General features: G+C 33.7%; 1 protein-coding gene across 1 annotated transcript in view; it reads right to left on the reverse strand.

The window, feature by feature from the left end:
- Window positions 1–20,757, reverse strand: part of CNTN6 (contactin 6) — a 151,490-nt gene that overhangs the window by 37,444 nt on the left and 93,289 nt on the right. Inside the window, 1 exon segment of the mRNA XM_028101740.2 lies at window positions 7,417–7,544. Coding sequence (XP_027957541.2) covers window positions 7,417–7,544 — 128 coding nt within the window.

Raw genomic sequence — 20,757 nt, forward strand, 5'->3', positions numbered from 1 at the left:
GGAATCAAGATGGTTTCAGCTTTCAGAACACAGTAACATCTCCATATTGCTAAGAATAATGATTTCTAATCCAGAATTCTGTTTCCAACTAAGCCATCAATCAAATGTAAGCATAAAATAAATACATTTTCAAACATGAAAGAACCCCAAAACATTGCATTCCTCTTGAATTCTTTCTCAAAAATCCACTGGAAGATGCATTCTACCAATATGAAGGAGCATGTCGAGAAAGGAATGATGTTTAGGCAACGGGGCTCTCATACACAAAGACAGGTTGATAGTGAAGGGAGGCAACAGAGATAAAATTGAGGAATGAACTATTGTCAAGTCCATAGAAAATTAAGCAAACAAAACAAGAAAATTACTAACTCTAGGGAAAGCAAATAGAGGAAAATCAAAGCTAATCTCTGAAATAAACTCTTTACAGAGATAGCAAAAAAACAAGGAAATCAGTGTGATGGAGTCTTTAATTTCCTCCTCTAGCAAGCCAGCAATGGAAGAGTTTTTAATCTTTATAATATGTTTTTCCTCTTTGTACATATACTTGCATAAGGCTAGGATGTTTTCTATCCTCTTAGTCAAGTGCAAGCTTTATCTGCTCAGACATGTGTTTTACAGATTAAAATCTGCATGCAGCACTTGGTATATTCCAATACAGGCAGAGTATAGTTTAATTTCATAATTTCAATTATACATAAAATAACCACAGCCAATATATTCCAGTTTACCTGCAGATACCGTTACCCATTTATCTTTTACCTCAAAATTTAAATGATTTGGAACAAATATGAAAAGACGACCGAAACCCCCGAGTAAAAGAAATAAACAAAGAACAGTCTAGAGAAAGTAATTGTCTAACACTGGAGTTGTCTAAATGAGAAAATATGTCTAAGTATCATGCAAGGTAGGACTGAGAAATTCCCTAGCAAGTAATAATGTAAAATGTAAACAGAGATCTTCTATATTAACAAGTAATCAAAATAGGGTCTGACATCTATTTAAAAAGAGCATGCACCCTAGATTCTGCTTAATGAATTAGATATGCCAACTACTCAGTTTCAAAGCTGTTAATACCTAATAGGGAATGACTATTTATGGCATCGTATTTATATTTCTTATAAATAGATAATGTTCACCCTGTCCTCCGACTGTAACTCTGTGCTGGGCCACAGTAAATCATCAGGTTGAAGAATTCTGTAGTTTTATAGGAAATGGAATGAGGAAATTTTATTTTGCCTGGCTACAGGATTTAGCAGAAAGAGGATGTTTTCTTCTGAGCATTTATGTGGAGGTGAGGGAAGACAAAATGAGAACATAGAAGCGAGAAGATGAGAATCACTGTGAATTGTATTCATCTGATTCCTCTTTTCCCTTTCGGCACCGCCCTCCTCCACACCCATCCCTCACTTGGGCTTGAAAGAATTTGGTAGCTGCTTCCTTGAGCATTCAGGATCCACAGACTGAAAACAGAACTTGCACCCGAGGGTCTTGTACATCGTAATGATACACATTATCCCTAAAAAATGGCACTAGAACATAAGTGACCACCGTGCCACTTTAGAAATAGAAGGATCAAGCAACAGAGGAGTCTAATAGTTTCTTTTAGCACAGAATGGAATCAAGGACATATTACTAAACTCCCAATTCCTAACCAAATACAAAGGGCACACACGTGTACAGGTTGGGGAAGGAAACTGAAGACAAAAATACTCACAGTTCAAGATATTTTTTACTGCACAGACTAAACCTGCTGTTGGTTAAAGTTTTGTTTCATTCATTTTTAATAAAAAGAGAAAGTAGATACTAGTGGTTTAAGCCAAGTGAAGGAAGCCAAAACATATATACTGTATGATGGCATTTGTATGAAGTTAGTGGCAGAAAAGAGCCCTAAGAGTAGTTGCTTCTATAAATCGGGTGGGAGCAGGAATTGAGGGATTACAAAGGGGCATGAAGGAATGTCCTAAAGGGTGATGTTAACATTCTATATTTGGTAGAGTTTGGGATACTTAGGTATAGGCACTTGCCAAAATTCAGCGAAGATACACCTAAGATTTGTGTATATCTTTACGTGTAAAGTTCACCTCAAATGGAAAAAAGTATAAACAGATAGTGAACTCTAATAAGTGAAAGCTGATTTAGGAAAAGTACTACTTTTTGCAAATTACTCTGTTTTTATTTCCACTGGACTTGAAATAGTGTCATGTAAAACTGCATGTGTCTCAGGCAGTTATTATTACATATATTCAACTCTAAGATGAAAAAAAGTTCTGTCACTTACTAATACAAGGGCCATGCTCACGTCGCTTTAGCAATCTATGCCTCGGTCTCCCCTTGTGTGAAAGAGATAATGATACTTGCTTCACAGTGTTGTGAGGGATCACTGAGATAATGTACATAAAGCACCTACCACAGTGCTTGGAACACAGTGTATATTTGATAAGTGGTGGTTAATAATAATAGTAATAAAGAATACATCCCCAGTAATGGTAAAAACAAACTCTTCAAGGTCTCATGCCAGTTAGTAATAGAGCTAGTTAATTTAATTCCAAAGTCTGTGCTCTTTGTGACTTTAAGTGGTGTAGACGCATCTGTCTGGCTTCCTCTACTTAGCTTGAAAGACTAGCCATACGCTCCCTATTTTTATTAAGAATAAGCAAAACTAAACAAAACTTTAACCAATTTAGGTTGAATTTGTTCAATGAAAAATGTCTGGAACAATAAAAAACAAAAGGTGAAAACCTGAAGTTCATTAATCTCTCTCCTTTACATTATATATTATAATAATAATTAAAAAAAAACGCTGTTCAACATACCTGGAAATTTTATCTGAGTGGTATGTGCTACATTTTTAAAAGATTGTGGACTAAATTGTTACGAAGACCAAAATAACATTGATATTGTATTTGCTTAAATAAATGTTTTGGGGGTTTTCTTTGTTGTTGTTTTTCTTTCTTTCTTTCTTTCTTTCTTTCTTTCTTTCTTTCTTTCTTTCTTTCTTTCTTCTTTCTTTCTTTCTTCTTTTTTTATATTTTTTCTTAAAGGGATTATGGAATTCAAGCGTCAAGAGTTCACTCAGCATTATTTTCAATATTGGTGGAGGAAAGAAAATTCCTGGCCAGTATACAAATTCACTATGTATTTTTTCACCTGAAAAATTAAATGCTTCCACTAATAATTTTTAAATCAAAGCTTCTTTTCTATAAAACTGCTTTAAATCATTCTTTGTGCAAAACTGGAGTGCATAATTAAACATTCTGAGGAAAATATTAGCAGTACTGGGAGACTTCTCCTCAGTGCTGTTTTCAGTCACTAAAATATGACCAGTGTATTCCAATGTGCTTTGTCATTTCTGTGAAATTGTACTTTTGGTTTACTCAATAAAGCTGAGCTTCTCAATAAAGCTGGGCTCAACACCTCAAATCCTTTAAACTGCCTGTTGAAGCCACAAAGCCTCCAATTATCTACCTATCTTGGTGTTTCTCTTCGTAAATATAGAACCATAATGGTGCACACCATTCTTCTGCTAGAGAAAACGGATAGGCCACTCTCCATGCTGGTATAATAAAGACTTCTATCACAAAGAATAAACAACTAAATGAGCAGCAATAAACTTAATTTGCACATTAGATATGCTTTTCCAAGTTCCGACATTTCAGTTGAAAATAATGCTGAAGCAATGAGGCCTATAATTGAACATCCAAAACTTCTCCAGTGGGGAAACAAAGACAAATGTTGCCTGCAAACAAGATCATTTTTATAGCCTACTGTTACTCTGCTTTTTAATAATTTTTCAAATGCCAGATCAAAGAATTTCCCCTTTTATGTGATTTTCATATACTTCTTAAGGGTATGTACACACTGTAATTTTAGGCAAGTCCTCCAAAATGAAAACACCTAAACTCTCTCTCTTTTTGATTTCTTGTTTGTGCCTAAGGAACACGTCCTCAGATTACACTGGGCATCTTCTGAGGCTCTGGCAAGGCTGATGCTAATTGCACTCCCAATGTTTGAATGGAAAATGGCTTTATCCCTGCTGCATGAGTGAAATAGAAATCTCTGACATACAGTGCAGATAACTTCAGAATCCTCTTAACACAGATAAGCCATATCAGCTAAAACTAAGCTGGAAAATATCTTACTCTTGTAACTATTATCTTTTTACATGTTATCTAACAACAACATTTCTTGCATGACTGAGGCTGATAAGTCAATTCAAAGAGAGATGATTGTTTCATCAGCTTTACTGAAATTTCTCATTTGCTCCTTACCACCTTATTACCAGTAAGGTCACTCTATGCTGATTTGGTGTGAGAAACAAAATTATATTTGACTCCGTAATGACAATCAGAAGAACATCATAGACTAGAAAATACAAACACACACACACACACACACACACACACACACACATTAAATCATCTTAAACAACCAGATGACTACACTCTTAATAGGAAAATGGTTGAATCAATGCCTATTATTATAATTCTTTCTCAGATTAAAGCTTCAAATTTGTAGGTTGTAAAATAATAATTCTTTGTCAGGAATACCTTTAACATTCCTACTTGAAAGAGAATTAGCAATAGAAGTCCAGTTAAGAGGACATGCTAATGACAGACTTATCTTAGACCTGTATTTACATAGCAATCCCACAGTTTAATAAAAAGAAAATCATAGAACACAGATCAATAAAAAATCAAGTTTCTAAAGATGCTTTTATTTGTACTGTACACATTTTGTGTTTATGTAGTTATTTTTAAATATTTGTTTTTGTGTTACTGTGTATGTACGTGTTTCTTTATAATGTGGTTCTTGTCAATGGCAAAGAAGCAAAGAGATCCCCCTTAAAATGGAATGTGGGTATTTCATGAAGATTAAAAATAACAAACACAATTTCCTTCTCATTATTAGATATAAATGAGTGAAAATTACTTGATATTCATGCATACTGATATATGCCCTGTTTGCATATGTAAATGATTCTCTTCTTTGTGCTGAAAATATTGGAACAGTGAGTTCTCTCCATGAAGTCTGTAGGATTTTCATGTAGCTTCACATTTGTTCCCCCTTGCCAAGTAAGTTCTCTTTGTGTTAGAAATACATAACTACAAACCCTAAAATAGGGAAAGTGAAAACATTTTAGAAGTTCATTATTTTCCTTTGATGTTCTTCATTACAAAGTATCCTAAGCTTAACCCCTGAGAAATAGAAAACCTTCATATTTTAGAGCAAGGAAGTCAGAACAGAGATTATCTAAGAACTTAAGAGTGTAAGATAAAATCATTTCACTCAATCAATAATTATTTATTGAACACATACAGTTCCCAGGACTATTCTAGGATTTGTGACATTCCTGCCTGCTTTATGCTTCTTTCTAGAGGAAGGGAAAGAGGGAGAAAAAAACATAGACATGACAAATAAGTGAAGTATATAGTATATAAGAAAATGAAAAATCCTACCAAGGAAGGAAGAGTGGAAAAGATTAAGGTGACCAGGAATGCAGATTGTGATAATTTCATTTCAATAGCCCCAGCAAACAACACTAGAAATAAAACTACGTCGAGTTTTTGTGTTTTGCTTTGTTTCATTTTGTTTTAAACTGAGCAATCTTATTTAGTTATTTTCTCCCTTGTAGAGAGAGTTGATCGTGTGTTTTATGGACTACCCCAAATTACAGATGAACTTGTTTCTATCCAAAGAACTGGGAAAAAACATGGCTATGTTACATATCTGGAAATATCCAACTGCTACCTTGAGAAGTAAGCATGGTCCAGCTTCTTCAGAGTTACATATTTATGTGAGTCTCCTCCTTTTACTTTTCTCCCATTTTTTGCTAAAGGACAGCATCATGATTCCAAATGTTTGAAACATTTGAGGAAGAGAAACTATTCATTCAGTCCAATGTATCCAGTAACGTTTTTATCACCAGAATCTCTGGGATAAAAAGATGCCCGTCACTGTATTTTAGCAGTAAAACCATTGGTCCACCTATTGTATCACCAGTATTCTGCAGAAACTTTCATTGAGAAACTACATTTCTACTACCAATACCTTCTATCCTTTACATTTTATGTTTTAATTCCCTCTGGATTTCTCCATTCTTGGAAAAATTAACTGTAATGTCCTCCATATTTTAACCTTCTTCCTATTTTTAAAATGAATGCCTACAACCTGCACCTTCTTAATTTGAAATGAGGGAATAAATCTCCTCTTTTTTTTTCCTTAATGCTGAAAAGCATTTATGTTTTTCAATATATGGGTAGTACCAAACATTTGCTGGAGACATATCCTATCATTAGATATAGTTACAGCATATTCCTTGAAATGTTAAGTCCATCTCTGTCTTAAAAATCTGATGACAATACAATCTTAAGGAAGTAAAGTTTTTCAAAATGTGGCACACTGGTAAGATTTTGACACAAGTTACATCAATCACATTTCCCCTGAGTGTTTCAGACAATTGTCAGCAGGCATAATGTAATACGCTAAGACAATGTTGGCAAAAATATCTTCCAGGGATAAAGGTAGGTATTATTTTTTTCCTTGAGACATTTTAAAGGGTAGTTGAAGTATAGTAGCTAACTAATTTTTATTTAATATATTTATTTTTAATAGAAATGCTGATAAAGCACTGATTGCTGAATTTAATTATTTGGGCTTAATTAGCTGTTCAAACTATTTTATCAAGACAGTCATTTTAATCATCGAGGAGGCAATGAAATGATAAAAGTGACATGTCTTCCAGTAAACATACTAGTTTTATGAGCTGAGATTCAACAAAGTAAAGTAGCAAAGATGGGGAATAGATACTTGAATACTAATTATGTCCCTTGGTGATATATGGAGGTACATTTGTATTGACAGTAGCTTAAAAGTCTGAAGAATAGAGTATGCAGTTTTATCATCACAAATTATGTGAGCTTATAGGTTTACTGTGATGGGACTATAATAATGACTTACACAGACACAGATACTTTAATTTTTTTTTCTCTTTGAAACAAACTACTCATTAAAGTGTATGCAAGAGGGTCTGCATCTCACTAGCTATGCACTAGAGTTATATCAATAAATGAACTGGTTATGTATTTGACAACCTTATATCCATGGTAAAAATTTCATACAAAATGAGAGTTTCTGAAGGAAATTTAACCAAGAAAAATATTATCAACGGACTTTATCAAAATGTCCATAGCTTCCTACACTAAGGCATTCAACTGCCAAAGTATTCACATCTGCCATGGTATCTCACTGGCAAAGTAAACATACTATTAATGAATATGGGAACACAACTCTTAAATAAATCGTGAAATCAAATATTTCACATATATACTATGATACAGATTTGACATTATGATAGAGGTTGTGATATGCATACATATCTCCAATGTTCATCAAGCACAAATGAAGACAATAAAATACCTTTTACGACTAGGCTGCCAGTGTTCTTTGCAACGCCAAACTGATTTGTAGCTATGCAAGTATATGATCCGGCATCTGACCTAGTAACGTTATATATCTTGAGGCTGCCATCTTCTGAGAGAAACACTCTAAAAAGAAAATACATAATTAACAGAAGTAAGGCTCTTAAAATAAGTCTTAACCATTTATTTTCATTTTAAAACATTACTAAAACCGTGGGCATATTCCCTTCCTTTTATCCTCTTCTTGATTAGGAGCAATCTCTGAACCCCCATAGTAGAATAAATGATATTTGCTTTTATTCTGACACAGTATTGATAATTATCATACTATCACTTGAATGATTGTTGATTTTGAAGCCCATTAAAAATAAAACGGATGCTTGACGCTACAATGCCCATTTGCTTGTTAATAACAAATGCAACTATTCACTATGCATTTTGAAAAGTCAACTCTCTGGTGAAAATTTTGAACTTGGCGTTAGAGAAATGCAAGCTAATTTTCACATTGTTTAATCTAGCTTTATAAGCCTGCTCTTACTTAGCACTTTCAGCCACCAAACAACAGGATTCTCAATGCCAGTATTTACCAGAGCTAGTGAATTGAAGGAACCATCTACATGGTTTCATAGCCAAAGGGCCCAGACTTATCCTGTTATGTGGCCTATCATAGAGAGAATGAAGCCTTCATGAATCAGACTGCATTAAATCGTCCTAATATACATGCAATCATATAGCACATAATGAAGGGATAGCTGTTTAAGAAGTTCTCATCTTTCATAAAATGATTCTTATGTTTTCTCTGAAACTCAGAAGTTATCAAAAGCAAATTATCAGACCACTGATGTCATCAGGGAAAGCCCAAGATTGGTTTCTTGACAAAATCACCATTAAATGTTTTAATAAGGAGGCAAAAAAAAAGGAAAAAAGGAAAAATTAAAGCATATGCCCAATTTTATGTCTCATAAACATAATTAGCAACTTTTTAAAAACATGGCTCTTAAAACACTAATAGGTAGTCAGGGTTGTACAAAAATAAGTGATGAAAACTAATTGGTCACAACAATAATTTTAAAAGAAAGAAAGACATAACAATTGCCATGCATGTCATATCCATTAACAATACCAAACAGTATCTGTTTCATTGCAAACATATCATTGTGCCTAATATGGGTATTACACAAAATGTAGCTAATATAATTAATTACCCAATTTGAAACCAAGAGAATAACAGCCAACTACAATTTGTATGAAGCCAGCTTCTGATGTTGGGTTTATTATTAATGATGTGTTCCACATTCTGTCATCAAGTGAGAAGCTGGGGCCACATCTGGGTTTAAATGTTTTATAGCATATAATCAGATTTTTGTTTAAGTTATTATGTTGGAGTACTCTCCAACAGCAGACATTTGATATCTCATTTATTTTCTGAAATGTCTAGATTTCTTGGTCACAATTTACATTAACAGTTGAATCATACCATTAATGACATAATGACACGGTAGTAGTAAAGCTCTTCTAATATGCAGCAAACTCCTGGCCAAATATAATTCTGTATCTGACTTAATTAGAAGAGATCAATGTGAGAAGTATTTGGGTGCATCACCTATTTCTAGAATTTAGGAAAAACTAGGAATTTTCAGCAACATAGAAATGTTAAATTTTGGCCAATAAGACAATTTAAGTGATATAAAATATATATCTGCTGATATCTAAAGGCCATCAGACAAATGTCCCAGCTAGGAAAGCCAGTGTTTATATGTCATATAATTTTTCACTTAGCTTTCAGAGAAGAACAATTCATGTAAAAAGTGGTTTGATATTACTACCCTTTTCAGGCTTATGGAATATGTTCAATAATGTCTGTTAAATTGAAATTGTCATCACTGAAATTGATTATTTCTGTTGAAATCTTAATCAGTCAACCAATATTTCTCAAGTGCCTAGTACTGTTCAAAATACTGAGAATGCAGACCAAGAAAAATTACAATCTGCCCAAGAGTAAATAGTTAATAAGTATTAGAGAATGAATTGAAAGTTATATATCTCTATATTTTCTCTATATTATCTCTAGCACTCATCCTCTTTCCAGAACCATCCATAGTTACTTGAGTAGACTAATTCTCCATGTTAATTTTGATGTTCAAGAAGTTCCTGTTGAGTCATCGTTAGATGCCCTTAGAATAGTCATCTGTGTTTGCTTCTCACAATGTGGTCTCATCCCAGACCTACGGAACCAAACTCTGCATTTTAACAAGATACCCAGTGATCAGTATGCACAATAAGGTCTGAGAAGCATTGATCAATTAATTATAAGTTAAACTTCAGTCTGTAAAGATAATCTTTATTTCTAAGCAAGAATCCATACTGTTTTCCTAAGATCAATATGCAAAAATGTATAAAAGATAAAAAAGGTTAGATTCAAATATTTTCTGAAAATAACCAAATTAGCAACCAAACTGACTTATCACTTATTAAAAACAGACGATTAAAAGAAAATAATTCTCCATAACAACCTAGGATATCGAAATCAGAGATTTAACTATAACTAGAAATTTTATAATATTATAAATAGTATGAATATTTCAACTTATCATTTATTTTTTAAATTAATAAGAGATGGTAAAATATAGTAAGAAAACTTAATCTATGATAACATAGATGGAATCAAACCACATAATCATAGCCCTAATTTTATGCAGAATTATTAAACAAAAAATAGTAAAAAAAAAAAGTGAGAATTTCAAGTTCTGTCATATGTTAAAATATGGCTTAGCAGAAATGATTAAAATAAAAGAAAGAAAGACCAACCAACTAAAATCAAACTGTACTAAACAGCTGACATTTTCAGGTACGGAAGAAAGCACCTATAAATTTAGCCAAAACATTTTAATTCATGATTTTGGTAATATTCATAGAGAAAGATAAAGACCGACTTTTTTTATTCTTCTTTTGAAATATTCTAAAAGGTAGTTTAAAATGGTATCTGGAGGGATGGAAAGAACATATTAATAAAATATATTAAAATATTCTATCTTGATTTCATATAAGCTTCTTTGGTGTTTAAAACAAAACACAGCCACAAATATAGATAAGGTTGACTATCAAAAAATTGGAGAAAACATTCTAGTATTAAAAATAAAGATTTTTGTGAATAATTAGCAAAGAGAATATAGTTATAGAGAGGGAAGCATAAGGCAATCAAATGATTGATTACATATAATATATATTTTTATTTATATTAGGACCTAATACAGAGATCATACTGCTTATAGACAATAAAAGCCTAAATGAAAATATGTGAGCATCATTTAATGTGGTACAGCTTCTAAAAATTCAATAGCAATTTAGAAATGGAATAGAAAGCCCAGGAACAAACCTGTGATTATATGGTCAATTAATCCATGACAAAGGAAGGAAAGAATATGCAATGAGGAAAAGTCAATCTCTTCAACAAATGGTGCAGGGAAAACTGGACAGCTACATGCAAAAGAATGAAACTGGACCACTTTCTTACACTATACACAAAAATAAACTAAAAATGGATTAAAATCCTAAATGTGAGACTTGAAACTATAAAACTCCTGGACAAAAATATATTCAGTAACTTCTATGACATTAGTCATAAAAACATTTTTTTCACTATGTCTCCCCTGGCAAGGGAAACATTAAATTAGAAACAAGGGAAACATAAAATTAGACTATTGACAATACCAAAATAAAAAGCTTTTGCACAGCAAAGGAAACCATCAATAAAATGACAAGTCAACTACCGAATGGGAGAAGATATTTGCAAATGATATAACCCAATAAGTGGTTAATACCCAACATATATAAAGAACTTATACAAATCAACACCAAAAAAAATCCAAATTTTTAATTGAAATTTTCAATTTAATTGAAAAAAACAAGAAATGACAAGTGTTGGCAAGGATGTGGAGAAAAATGAACCCTCGTGCAGTATTGTTGGGAATGCAAACTGATGCAGCCACTGTGGAAAATAGTATGGAGTTTCCTCAAAAAATTAAAAATAGAATTATCATATGATGCAGTAATTCTACCACTAGGTATTTACCAAAGAAAACAAAAACACAAATGCAAAAAGATACATGCAAACTTATATTTATTGCCGCATTACTTCCAATAGCCAAGACAGGGAAGCAACCCAAGTGTCCATCCATGGAAGAATGGATAAAGAAGGTGTGGTATATACGCAATGGAATATTACTCAGGAAAAAAAAAAAAGATCTTGCCATTTGCAAGAATAGGAATGGACCTACAGAGTATAATACTAAGTGAACTACTCAGAGAAAGACAAATACCATATGATTTTCACTCATATGTGGAACGTAAGAAACAGAACAAAGAAAGAAAGAGACAAACAAAAAAAGCGTCTTAAATACAGAGAACAAACTGGTGGTCACCAGAGGTGAGGCAGGTGGGGGGTGGGTGAAATAGATAAAAGGAATTGAAAAGAAAATTAACAGCAATTTAAATATATAAATGGAAATAGAGCAATGCTAACACTTTCTTTCCTCTAAACTTACTCAGCAAATACTAAAACTGCGTTCTAGGCACAATGTTAGATGTTATAACAGAAATAAGAGAAATAGGGTGATAATTACCAAGGACATACTTCTCTATGAATAAACTCAGTGGTCAAAATCCAAGGAGGTTATTATTACAGGTCAACTCTACACAGGTCCTCTACTAATTGAATAAAAAATGTTAGCTCACTGAATCCTTAAGTCAAACCTCTGGGCTCACTATTGTTATCATCCCCAAGTTTCCTGATGGGGAAATTGAGACAAGGGAAGAAGCAATAATGTACTCAAGTTACCAACTAGGTAGTGTAGGGCCCAGATTCCAACCTGTTTTTCTCTTTGGACCAGAAAGCAGCTATTTAAGCAAGTGCTCTTTCACTTCAGTTTCCAAAGCATAGTTTACTAATAATATAGTTACTAAGAGCACAAACTTGAGAAGTTTACTTATTTTATATATGTATATAGCTTTAATATTGGAGACTAATACGCTCACCTTCAGAGAGTCCATATGCACATTTTCTCATGAGCGATAAACACCCTTCCTCCCCAGTCTCTGTTCTCAAATATTCACTTAATTAGAATATTTCAACTGTTTGCACTATTGAATAGAAAAATTTCCCCGAAATTACCAAAGCTCAGTACTCTATTTAGATGATTAAATCACAAATTAAGGCATCTGCATTTAAAATGTTCTGTAAAAATTAGAATTTAAAGACATTTACATGTGTAGATGTATCATGACCATTCAACTTTTGAAAAATTAATAGTTGGCATTTGTAATGTACTAAACTACTCCTCTAATTGCATTCTGGGCATAAAATGGTAGAAATTCACTAGTACAAACTGTGTCTGACAGTCAGGTGACATTGGTAGATTTTATGGTGGCATTAGAAAATAGAACATGTGGAAAACTGAACTACCAATATATGTAAACATTTCAAGGTTAACTGATAAGTTGAAGGCACACTATATGAAGTGATTGAACATCAAACATTTCATTCTTCCTACTATCAGGGAATATTAGGGGCATAAACAGAAAACAAAAGTTATAGTCTACCCATTTGCCTGATTTCATACCCTTTGCCTTCTACTTGATGCGTTATTATGAATGAAATACCAGGAAGATGGACTACCAATGAAATGAACTTATAGGACTCTTTTACCTGAAATGTATGTCAAATTTTGTGTCAATATGAGGAACTACAGAAAGACTAATGTGGAATGTTTTTATCCTTGCTTTCCTGTGTTGCATGTGATAACCTGTTTATTATAAACCTCCTAAATATAATAGAGATTAGTATTCACATCTAGTTATGACCACAGTGAATCTAATATATACCCAATCATTGGTTAACCTACATACAGAAAATAAATCTGTATACATAGATCCCACATGATTCAAAAATGACGAAGTCTCTATTTTTATTTCTTTGTTTGATATCAACCATAGCCCATCACAAAGTTTGAGGATGCAGAAGATTAGCAATAGCTAAATTTCTTAAACTAAAAGAAATTAGGACATTGAGCAATTATAATTTCTTATTGCTGAAACTAGAGCAATACTGCTATTTTTATAGTTAGATTATTAACTGGAGTATTGCTTCCAGTTCTGTCTAAAGATAATACTGTAGACCATGAAATTTTAATTGACAGTCTAATTTTACTGATATCTAGAAAATGTAAAATAGATTGGTTTAAAATGAGTTAGATATGAAGTAGAAAAGTGTGTATAAATTCCGACTCTACACAATTTAGGTTTTAGGAAAATGTCCCACTGGAATCCACTTTAGATCAAATATTGATATTACATTTTAATAAGTTTAGCACCTGATTTTCATAGCTAAGGTGTAATATCTATGCCAATTTCACTGTCATTTAATAAACTATCTCTTAAAAATTCCTTATTTTAACAAGCTACAAAAAATGACTGACATGATCTACAAACAAGTAAATATCAAAGCTAGCTCATTTAAATCAAAGTAGATTCTCTTTCCCATCTTTTTAAGTCAATAACTTTAAATGGCTCTAATGGTAATTATACACAGAAAATAGCTCACACCTCTAGCCAAGGGAAATTTAAAGATGTAATCAATGGATTAATGCAACCTTATTTTATCATTCTTTATAAGACCATCAGAGCAGTAAAAAAAAAAAAAAAAGAATGAGATCACACACACACAAATAACACACACACCCACAAAAGAGAAAGAGATGACCATAGAACAAAAATGAAGTGCTATCTTGAGAGATGATTGAATGGGTGATAGAAAATAAAGTCTAGCCTTTCTACTAAATGATGTAGATCATTTTCAGTAAAGTGCAATACACTTACAATCTTCAGTCAGTTCTGAATGAGAGGAAACATATACTAGAACATTTAAGAAAATTAATGGAAGAAATTATTAAATATGTTGTCTCTTTTACTTCTCTGCCATTCAGGACAGAGCACAGATATTCTTTTCAGAAAAGAGTTGTGTAAGTCACAGAGAGAAAACTAATGTGCATAATTTGAAAATCTTTTTTTTTATTTTGTTATGTTATGTTAATCACCATACATTACATCACTAGTTTTTGATGTGGTGTTCCATGATTCATTGTTTGCGTGTAACACCCAGTGCTCCATTCAGTACGTGCCCTCTTTAATACCCATCACCAGGCTAACCCATCCCCCCACCCCCCCTCCCTGCTAGAACCCTGTTTGTTTCTCAGAGTCCATAGTCTCTCATTGTTCATCTCCCCTTCTGATTTCCCCCCCTTCATTTTTCCCTTCCTACTATCTTCTACTTCTTTTTTTTTTTTAACATATAATGTATTATTTGTTTCAGAGGTACAGGTCTGTGATTCATTTTTCTTAAGAGTATATCTTCACAGACTTGCCAGATGAAAACATGGATAAAGGCTTTTCCCAAGTACCTAGCAGAGGATTTGCCCCACATTCTGCTTATCTGAATCCCATCCATCTTCCCAAGCCTACTCTGGATTCCCACTGTTAAAGACCCATCTTATGCATTCCTTCAGGTTCTCTCAGTACCACTGGCTGTCAAAAGTCCAAATAATACAGCCCCATCATAAAATGGCAGCTAGCATATAAGTCCCTTTTTCTTTCCTTCCAAAGACTGTTCCCACATAGTTTCTGTCTGGAGATAGTCTATGTGGCTGACTGATGCCAAACTACCAGTTGCATGTTTCTGTTCTTAAAATGAGTCCATAGCCAGCACAATAAAATATGATCCTGCATTGTTGTCTGTATGTACCTGCCTCACTCTAAGCTGTTCCCAGGGAACCTGGCTAAAACATGCAGCTTCTCAACCACACTGCAGTACTCTCTCTTCCTCTTTCACCAAATATTAAAAATTAGTAATTTTCTGCATATCAATAAACGGATACGCAAGGAGGTTTAATACTTTACTTAACCACAGCCAGGATGCAAGACTTCTGACCTTGAGTCAGTCCTTTTTCTATTGAATCATTATCTGAATCATTATGCTACCTTGTATTTTGAATTTTCTTTTTTTTTAATTTTTAGAGCAGTTTTAGCTTTGTAGTAAAATTGAAAGAAAGGTACAGATTTCCCATATACCCCCATACATGCATGGCTTCTCACATTATCAACATTCCCACTGGTGGTACATTTGTTACAACTGAGGAATCTTTATTGGCACATCATAATCATCATCATCATCCAGAGTCCATAGTTTACTTAAGATTCACCTTTGGTGTTGTACATTCTTGGGGTTTGGAAAAATATATAATGACATGTATCCATAATTATAGTATCACACAAAGCATTTTCACTGACCTAAAATTCCTCTGTGCTCCACCTATTTATTCTTCCCTCTTCTGACCCCTGGCAACCACTCATCTTTTTACCATTTCCATAGTTTTGTCTTTTTCAGAATGTCATATAATGCAATCACACAGTATATAATCTTTCAGATAGGCTTCTTTCACTTAGTAATATGCATTTAAAATTCCTCCATTTCTTTTCATGGCTTGATATCCCATTTCCTTTTAGCACTGAATAATATTCCACTGTCTGATGAACCCCAATTTTTATTCATTTACTTACTGAAGAATATCTTATTTGTTTCCAAGTTTTTTCAATTATTAAGATACTATAAGTGATAGGGTGCAGGTTTTTGTATAGACATAAGTTTCAAGTCCTTTGGGAAGATATTAATGAATGTGATATTTGGATTGTATGGAAAAAGTATGCTCAGTATTGTAAGAAACCTCCAAACTGTTTTCTAAAGTGGCTATACTCTTTTGCATTCCCATTAGCAATGAAAAAGAGTTCCTGTTGCTCCACATCCTAGCCAGCATTTGGTGTTAGTATTCCAGATTTTCGCCATTCTAATACTCACATAGCAGCATCTCATTTTAATTTGCATTTTCCTGACCAAATACAATGTGGAGAATCTTCAAATACATGTGCACCATCTCGGTATCTTGTTTGGTGAGGTGTCCCTTAAGGTCTTTGACCCATTTTTTTATTGGAGTTGTTTTCTTATCCCTGAGCTTTAATCATCGTTTGCATAGTTTAGATAACAGTTCTTTATCAGATGTATATTTTGCAGACATTTTCTCCTAGTCTGTGGCTTGACTTCTCATTCTGTGGGCATTGTCTTTCACAGTGCAGCTTTTTTTTTCCTTTAATTTTAACGGAAGTCCAGCTTATTCTGTGTTTCTTCCATGGGTCTGCCTTTGCTGTATCTGAAAAATCATGGCCATACCAAAGGTCATCTAGGTTTTCTCCTATTTCCTTATCTTCTGGGAGCTTTATAGTTTTGTGTTCTACATTTAGGTATACAATCCATTTTGAATTAATTTTGGGAAAGGGTTTAAGGTCTGTGTTTAGATTCATTTAAAATTTTTTTTTTGCTTGTGGCTGTTCAATTGTTTCAGCATCATTTGCTGAAAAGACTATCTTTGCTTCACTGTATTGCCTTAGCGCCTTCATCATAATTTTCTTTTTAGACAAGTTTTCATTCTCTAAGTAGCCTGTAGAGCTAAGTTTTTTGAGGCAAGTGATATAGGAGTTATAAGACAATGGACTCTAAAGTCAGCTTGCTTTTTTGTGTGTTCTGGCTCCCCCTTTTTGCTGTGGTACGTTCGTTGGAAGCACTTGCTTGATTTCCTTATAAAATTTACATGTAAATGGGGATAATGGTGATAATAACAACACTGGTTTGTTTGGGAATTAAATTTTAACATCTATTAAAAATATAGAACATAAGCCTAAGGATGAGAGCCCCCAAAAATGGTAACTATCACTCTTGACTTCTTTGTATTCTCTAAGAATATCTACAATTCACAGGTACTTAGTCAATATGCTTTCTGACTATATTTACTCTGAAATCCTTAGCCTTTTCTTTGTAGGTCTACAGGTACATTTATTAATATTATCAGTAAATTCAGCAAACCAACATAAAGTCACTTAAGACAAATAACCTCTTTGCCTAAAAATAAATGCCAGGCATAGGTATAACCAAACTGCTTATTTGGCTAATTGACTTTCTGTTAGTTTGCTGACACTGTATAAAGTAGCGTAAGAACTGAAGAAATACATTCAAATCAGTCTTACCAAGGGTAAGACTTGAGTATGTAGAGCAAACCTTAATCATTCTTTTGTACGATTCCAATCATGAAACTAAAGTGTTAACAAAGGCCATCATGAAATCTCTTAAAGTTATTATGTTGATAGGGATCGTGCTGGGGGTGGAGAGGGTGTTCCTAATTAACTGATGTACAGAAAATGCAACAATTATATCTGGAGTATTTTCTTAGCCTCTGTCCTAGCTCCAGACAAATAATAGTGTTTCTTTGGTCTCTTGAACTGAGTTACATTAAGCACGGTGTGTTTAAATTTATATGTACAATGGGAGGTGGGTAAGGTAGGAAAAGTAAAAAACGAAAAGCTACATGAAGGGGCATCACCAACTGGCAGCACAAATAAATTCAATTTTGCTATGTTTTGTCAGAAAGCACATTTCTCTTGGTGCCTAGGGGAAAGCAGGCATGCACGGATGTCTTTATGCTGCCCCTTTTACACCACTCTCAACAAATGAGAGGAACATCTATTTTAAACACATTAAATAACTAAAGATACGCTTCCCCAGAACTGATTAATCAAACATGATTTGAGGGTCATTACACAACTAACTGAAAGGGTTTAACTCACAAAGGATTGTATAGAAGTCCTACCTGCAGATTAAAATGGGCTCAAACACCTTTTAATTTACATGGAAATAAAAACATCACTGATGCCAGTGTCTAATTTTTTTTTTTAATTTCTGGTTTTGGTGGTTGTATTTTATGCCTAATATGTAATTAACCGGTGTGAACAGCCAATGTTTCAAAGTTAAGTCCTTGGTTCAACTGTCCTAAACTCCAAAGCAGAAACCAAGCATCAGATATTCAGACCTTAGATCATCAAAATGTGACTCCTTGTTTAATACACCCAAATAATTTAAGTACCAGCTTTGTAGTGGCTGACACACAACACAAACACAGATTCTGGGGGACTGAATTGTGACACAAATTAGGAGATGGCAGATAAGAGCAGTTGCTAAATAACATAATTATTTGGTGTCATGATGTGTCTTTATTCCGATGGCATGCCAGTGTGCGCTGCTAGGCTGACTCCCATGAAATGTTACAGAAATGTGATTTAACATTAACAAAACAGCATCAGATGGAAAGCTTAGCTAAATTAATCCAGTGTAAGAGGCCTAAGAGGAGTATTTAGCTGTTCAGTAGAAGAAGGGAAGGAAAGATAAAAGTGTCTCCATTTGCTGCAGTATTTTGGGATGCCTGAGAAAACACAAAAGCAAATTAATACAGATTCATATGCTAAAATGCCTTACAACCCAAGCAAATTAAAAAAAAAAAAAAGATGGGAAATTATAAAGTTGACAAAGGACCAAAAAAGTTTGTAACACAGGACTTAAAAAGTCTTTTTTTTTTAAAAAAAAAGTAGGCTCCTAAAATAACTACAGGAGAACCAATTGAAAACACAATGGGAGAGAGAATTGTGCAGAAAGGAATGGAGAAGTTCAAACATTGTCAGGACTTTTGGCTACACTTCAATTACATTTATGATGATGAGCTGATTGTGTGATCTCCTTGAGACTTTGAAAGTTTGCAAATGTGAAGTTGTATCTGCAGCATACTTTGAGATAGACAGACAAGATTCAAATACAGGCCTGTGACCTTAAACCAGTAACTTTATCCCTGAAGTCTTTGGTTTCCCTCAGGTATTAAAAAAAAAAAAAAAAAAAAAAAAAATGGGTGAGGGAGTTGGGCTGGAACATTTAGGATAATCCTAAATGAAAAGCCCAACTTTTCATTCTACCTCTGTCCTTTGGTTATTTCAGAACATGGTATATCTGGGAAATGCTTTCTCCTGCCATCTTGAATGTGGTTTTGGTGGTAGATGTGAGTGGAGTTTCCAATTCTGGATCCCTGCTGGCTATTGAATTAATATCTTCTTCAGAGTCTACAGAAGTAAGCTTACAAATGTGGCTGAGAATGGGATAACAACTTGGATGTGACTCCTTGTCTGCTAACTCTAATTATTCTTCTTCTTAATTATAATACATAATTTCATACCTAGATCAAGTCCTTCATAGAGCTTAGGGAGTTTATCCTTATTTATTGAATTTGTATATCTATGTCTATATGTCACCAAAAATTATATTGTATGTTACATTAAAAATAAATCAGTCATTTGAATATTGTAGCTGTAGGAAACTAAGCCACTAAGAGGACTGATTTTATTTTGTTGGTGTGAGTTAAGACTCCATCTATCAGTGCTATGACAACATATAGACTTATACTATACCTTTTATTGATGTAAAAATAGAATTTGACTGTATATATCACTGTTTTTGTAAGAGCTGTAGTTTAAACTGAAAAAAATAATGAACAAATAATGTGTATGGTATGATGGTCTGCTTTTAGCTTCACAGATGGACACCATACGACATTGGAAAAGTAAACTGAAAGCCCACATTGTGGTGTTTAAGATTACATGGAGCTTTGGAGTCAGAGCCTCCTGGAACTGAATGCATTTGTATTACTCACTAGCAGTGTGACTGTAGATGTGATGTTTAACTTTGCTAAGCCTTAGTATTAACCATCTAAAAATACCAATAAATAATAGACCCCCTCATAGGCATCTTGTAAAAAGTAAATGAAATGATGTATCTAACATCTTAACACTGGTACTATAAGTTGATATTATTACTATTGTTATTATTATTATTATTATTTGATGAGATTCAGGGTCAACAATGACTGTATTAGTTAATTTAATCTGAGATAGAACGAAAAAAAAAATGTGTATAATTATGTGTCTCTAAGCATTCCTAAGCCGTCAAAGAGTCAATCATTGGATGGCTCCCAAAATGATTTGTGTCTGTACTTAGAGGAATCATATCCTGCGCTGAGGAAGGTAAGTGCCTATCCAAACCTTTCAACTGGCATCACGTAGGACACTGACTATGCAGTAAGATAGCCACATAAAAAAACCAGGCCTTCCCACCTTTGTTTTCTAGGAAAACTTCCTACCTACCCTTCAAGTGCCAGCTTGGTTACGTCCAACCTGCTGAAGCCTTTATGAACTCCTGTAAGCCGAGTCAGTCGTCACCATCTTCTGTCTGTGATGACACATACCCCGCTGCCCTGGAGCTGTTGACCTGTCTGCTTCCCCCGCGAGACGGAGCTCATTCAAATTTATAAACCCAGAATTTTTTCACAAGGCCTGTCAAATTGGTTTGCAACTGTGCTTATAAATA

Source organism: Eumetopias jubatus, unplaced genomic scaffold (genome assembly GCF_037043125.1).
Source record: "Eumetopias jubatus isolate StellerSeaLion01/CBP00866 unplaced genomic scaffold, mEumJub1_p1.0 scaffold_1, whole genome shotgun sequence".
NCBI lineage: Eukaryota > Metazoa > Chordata > Mammalia > Carnivora > Otariidae > Eumetopias > Eumetopias jubatus.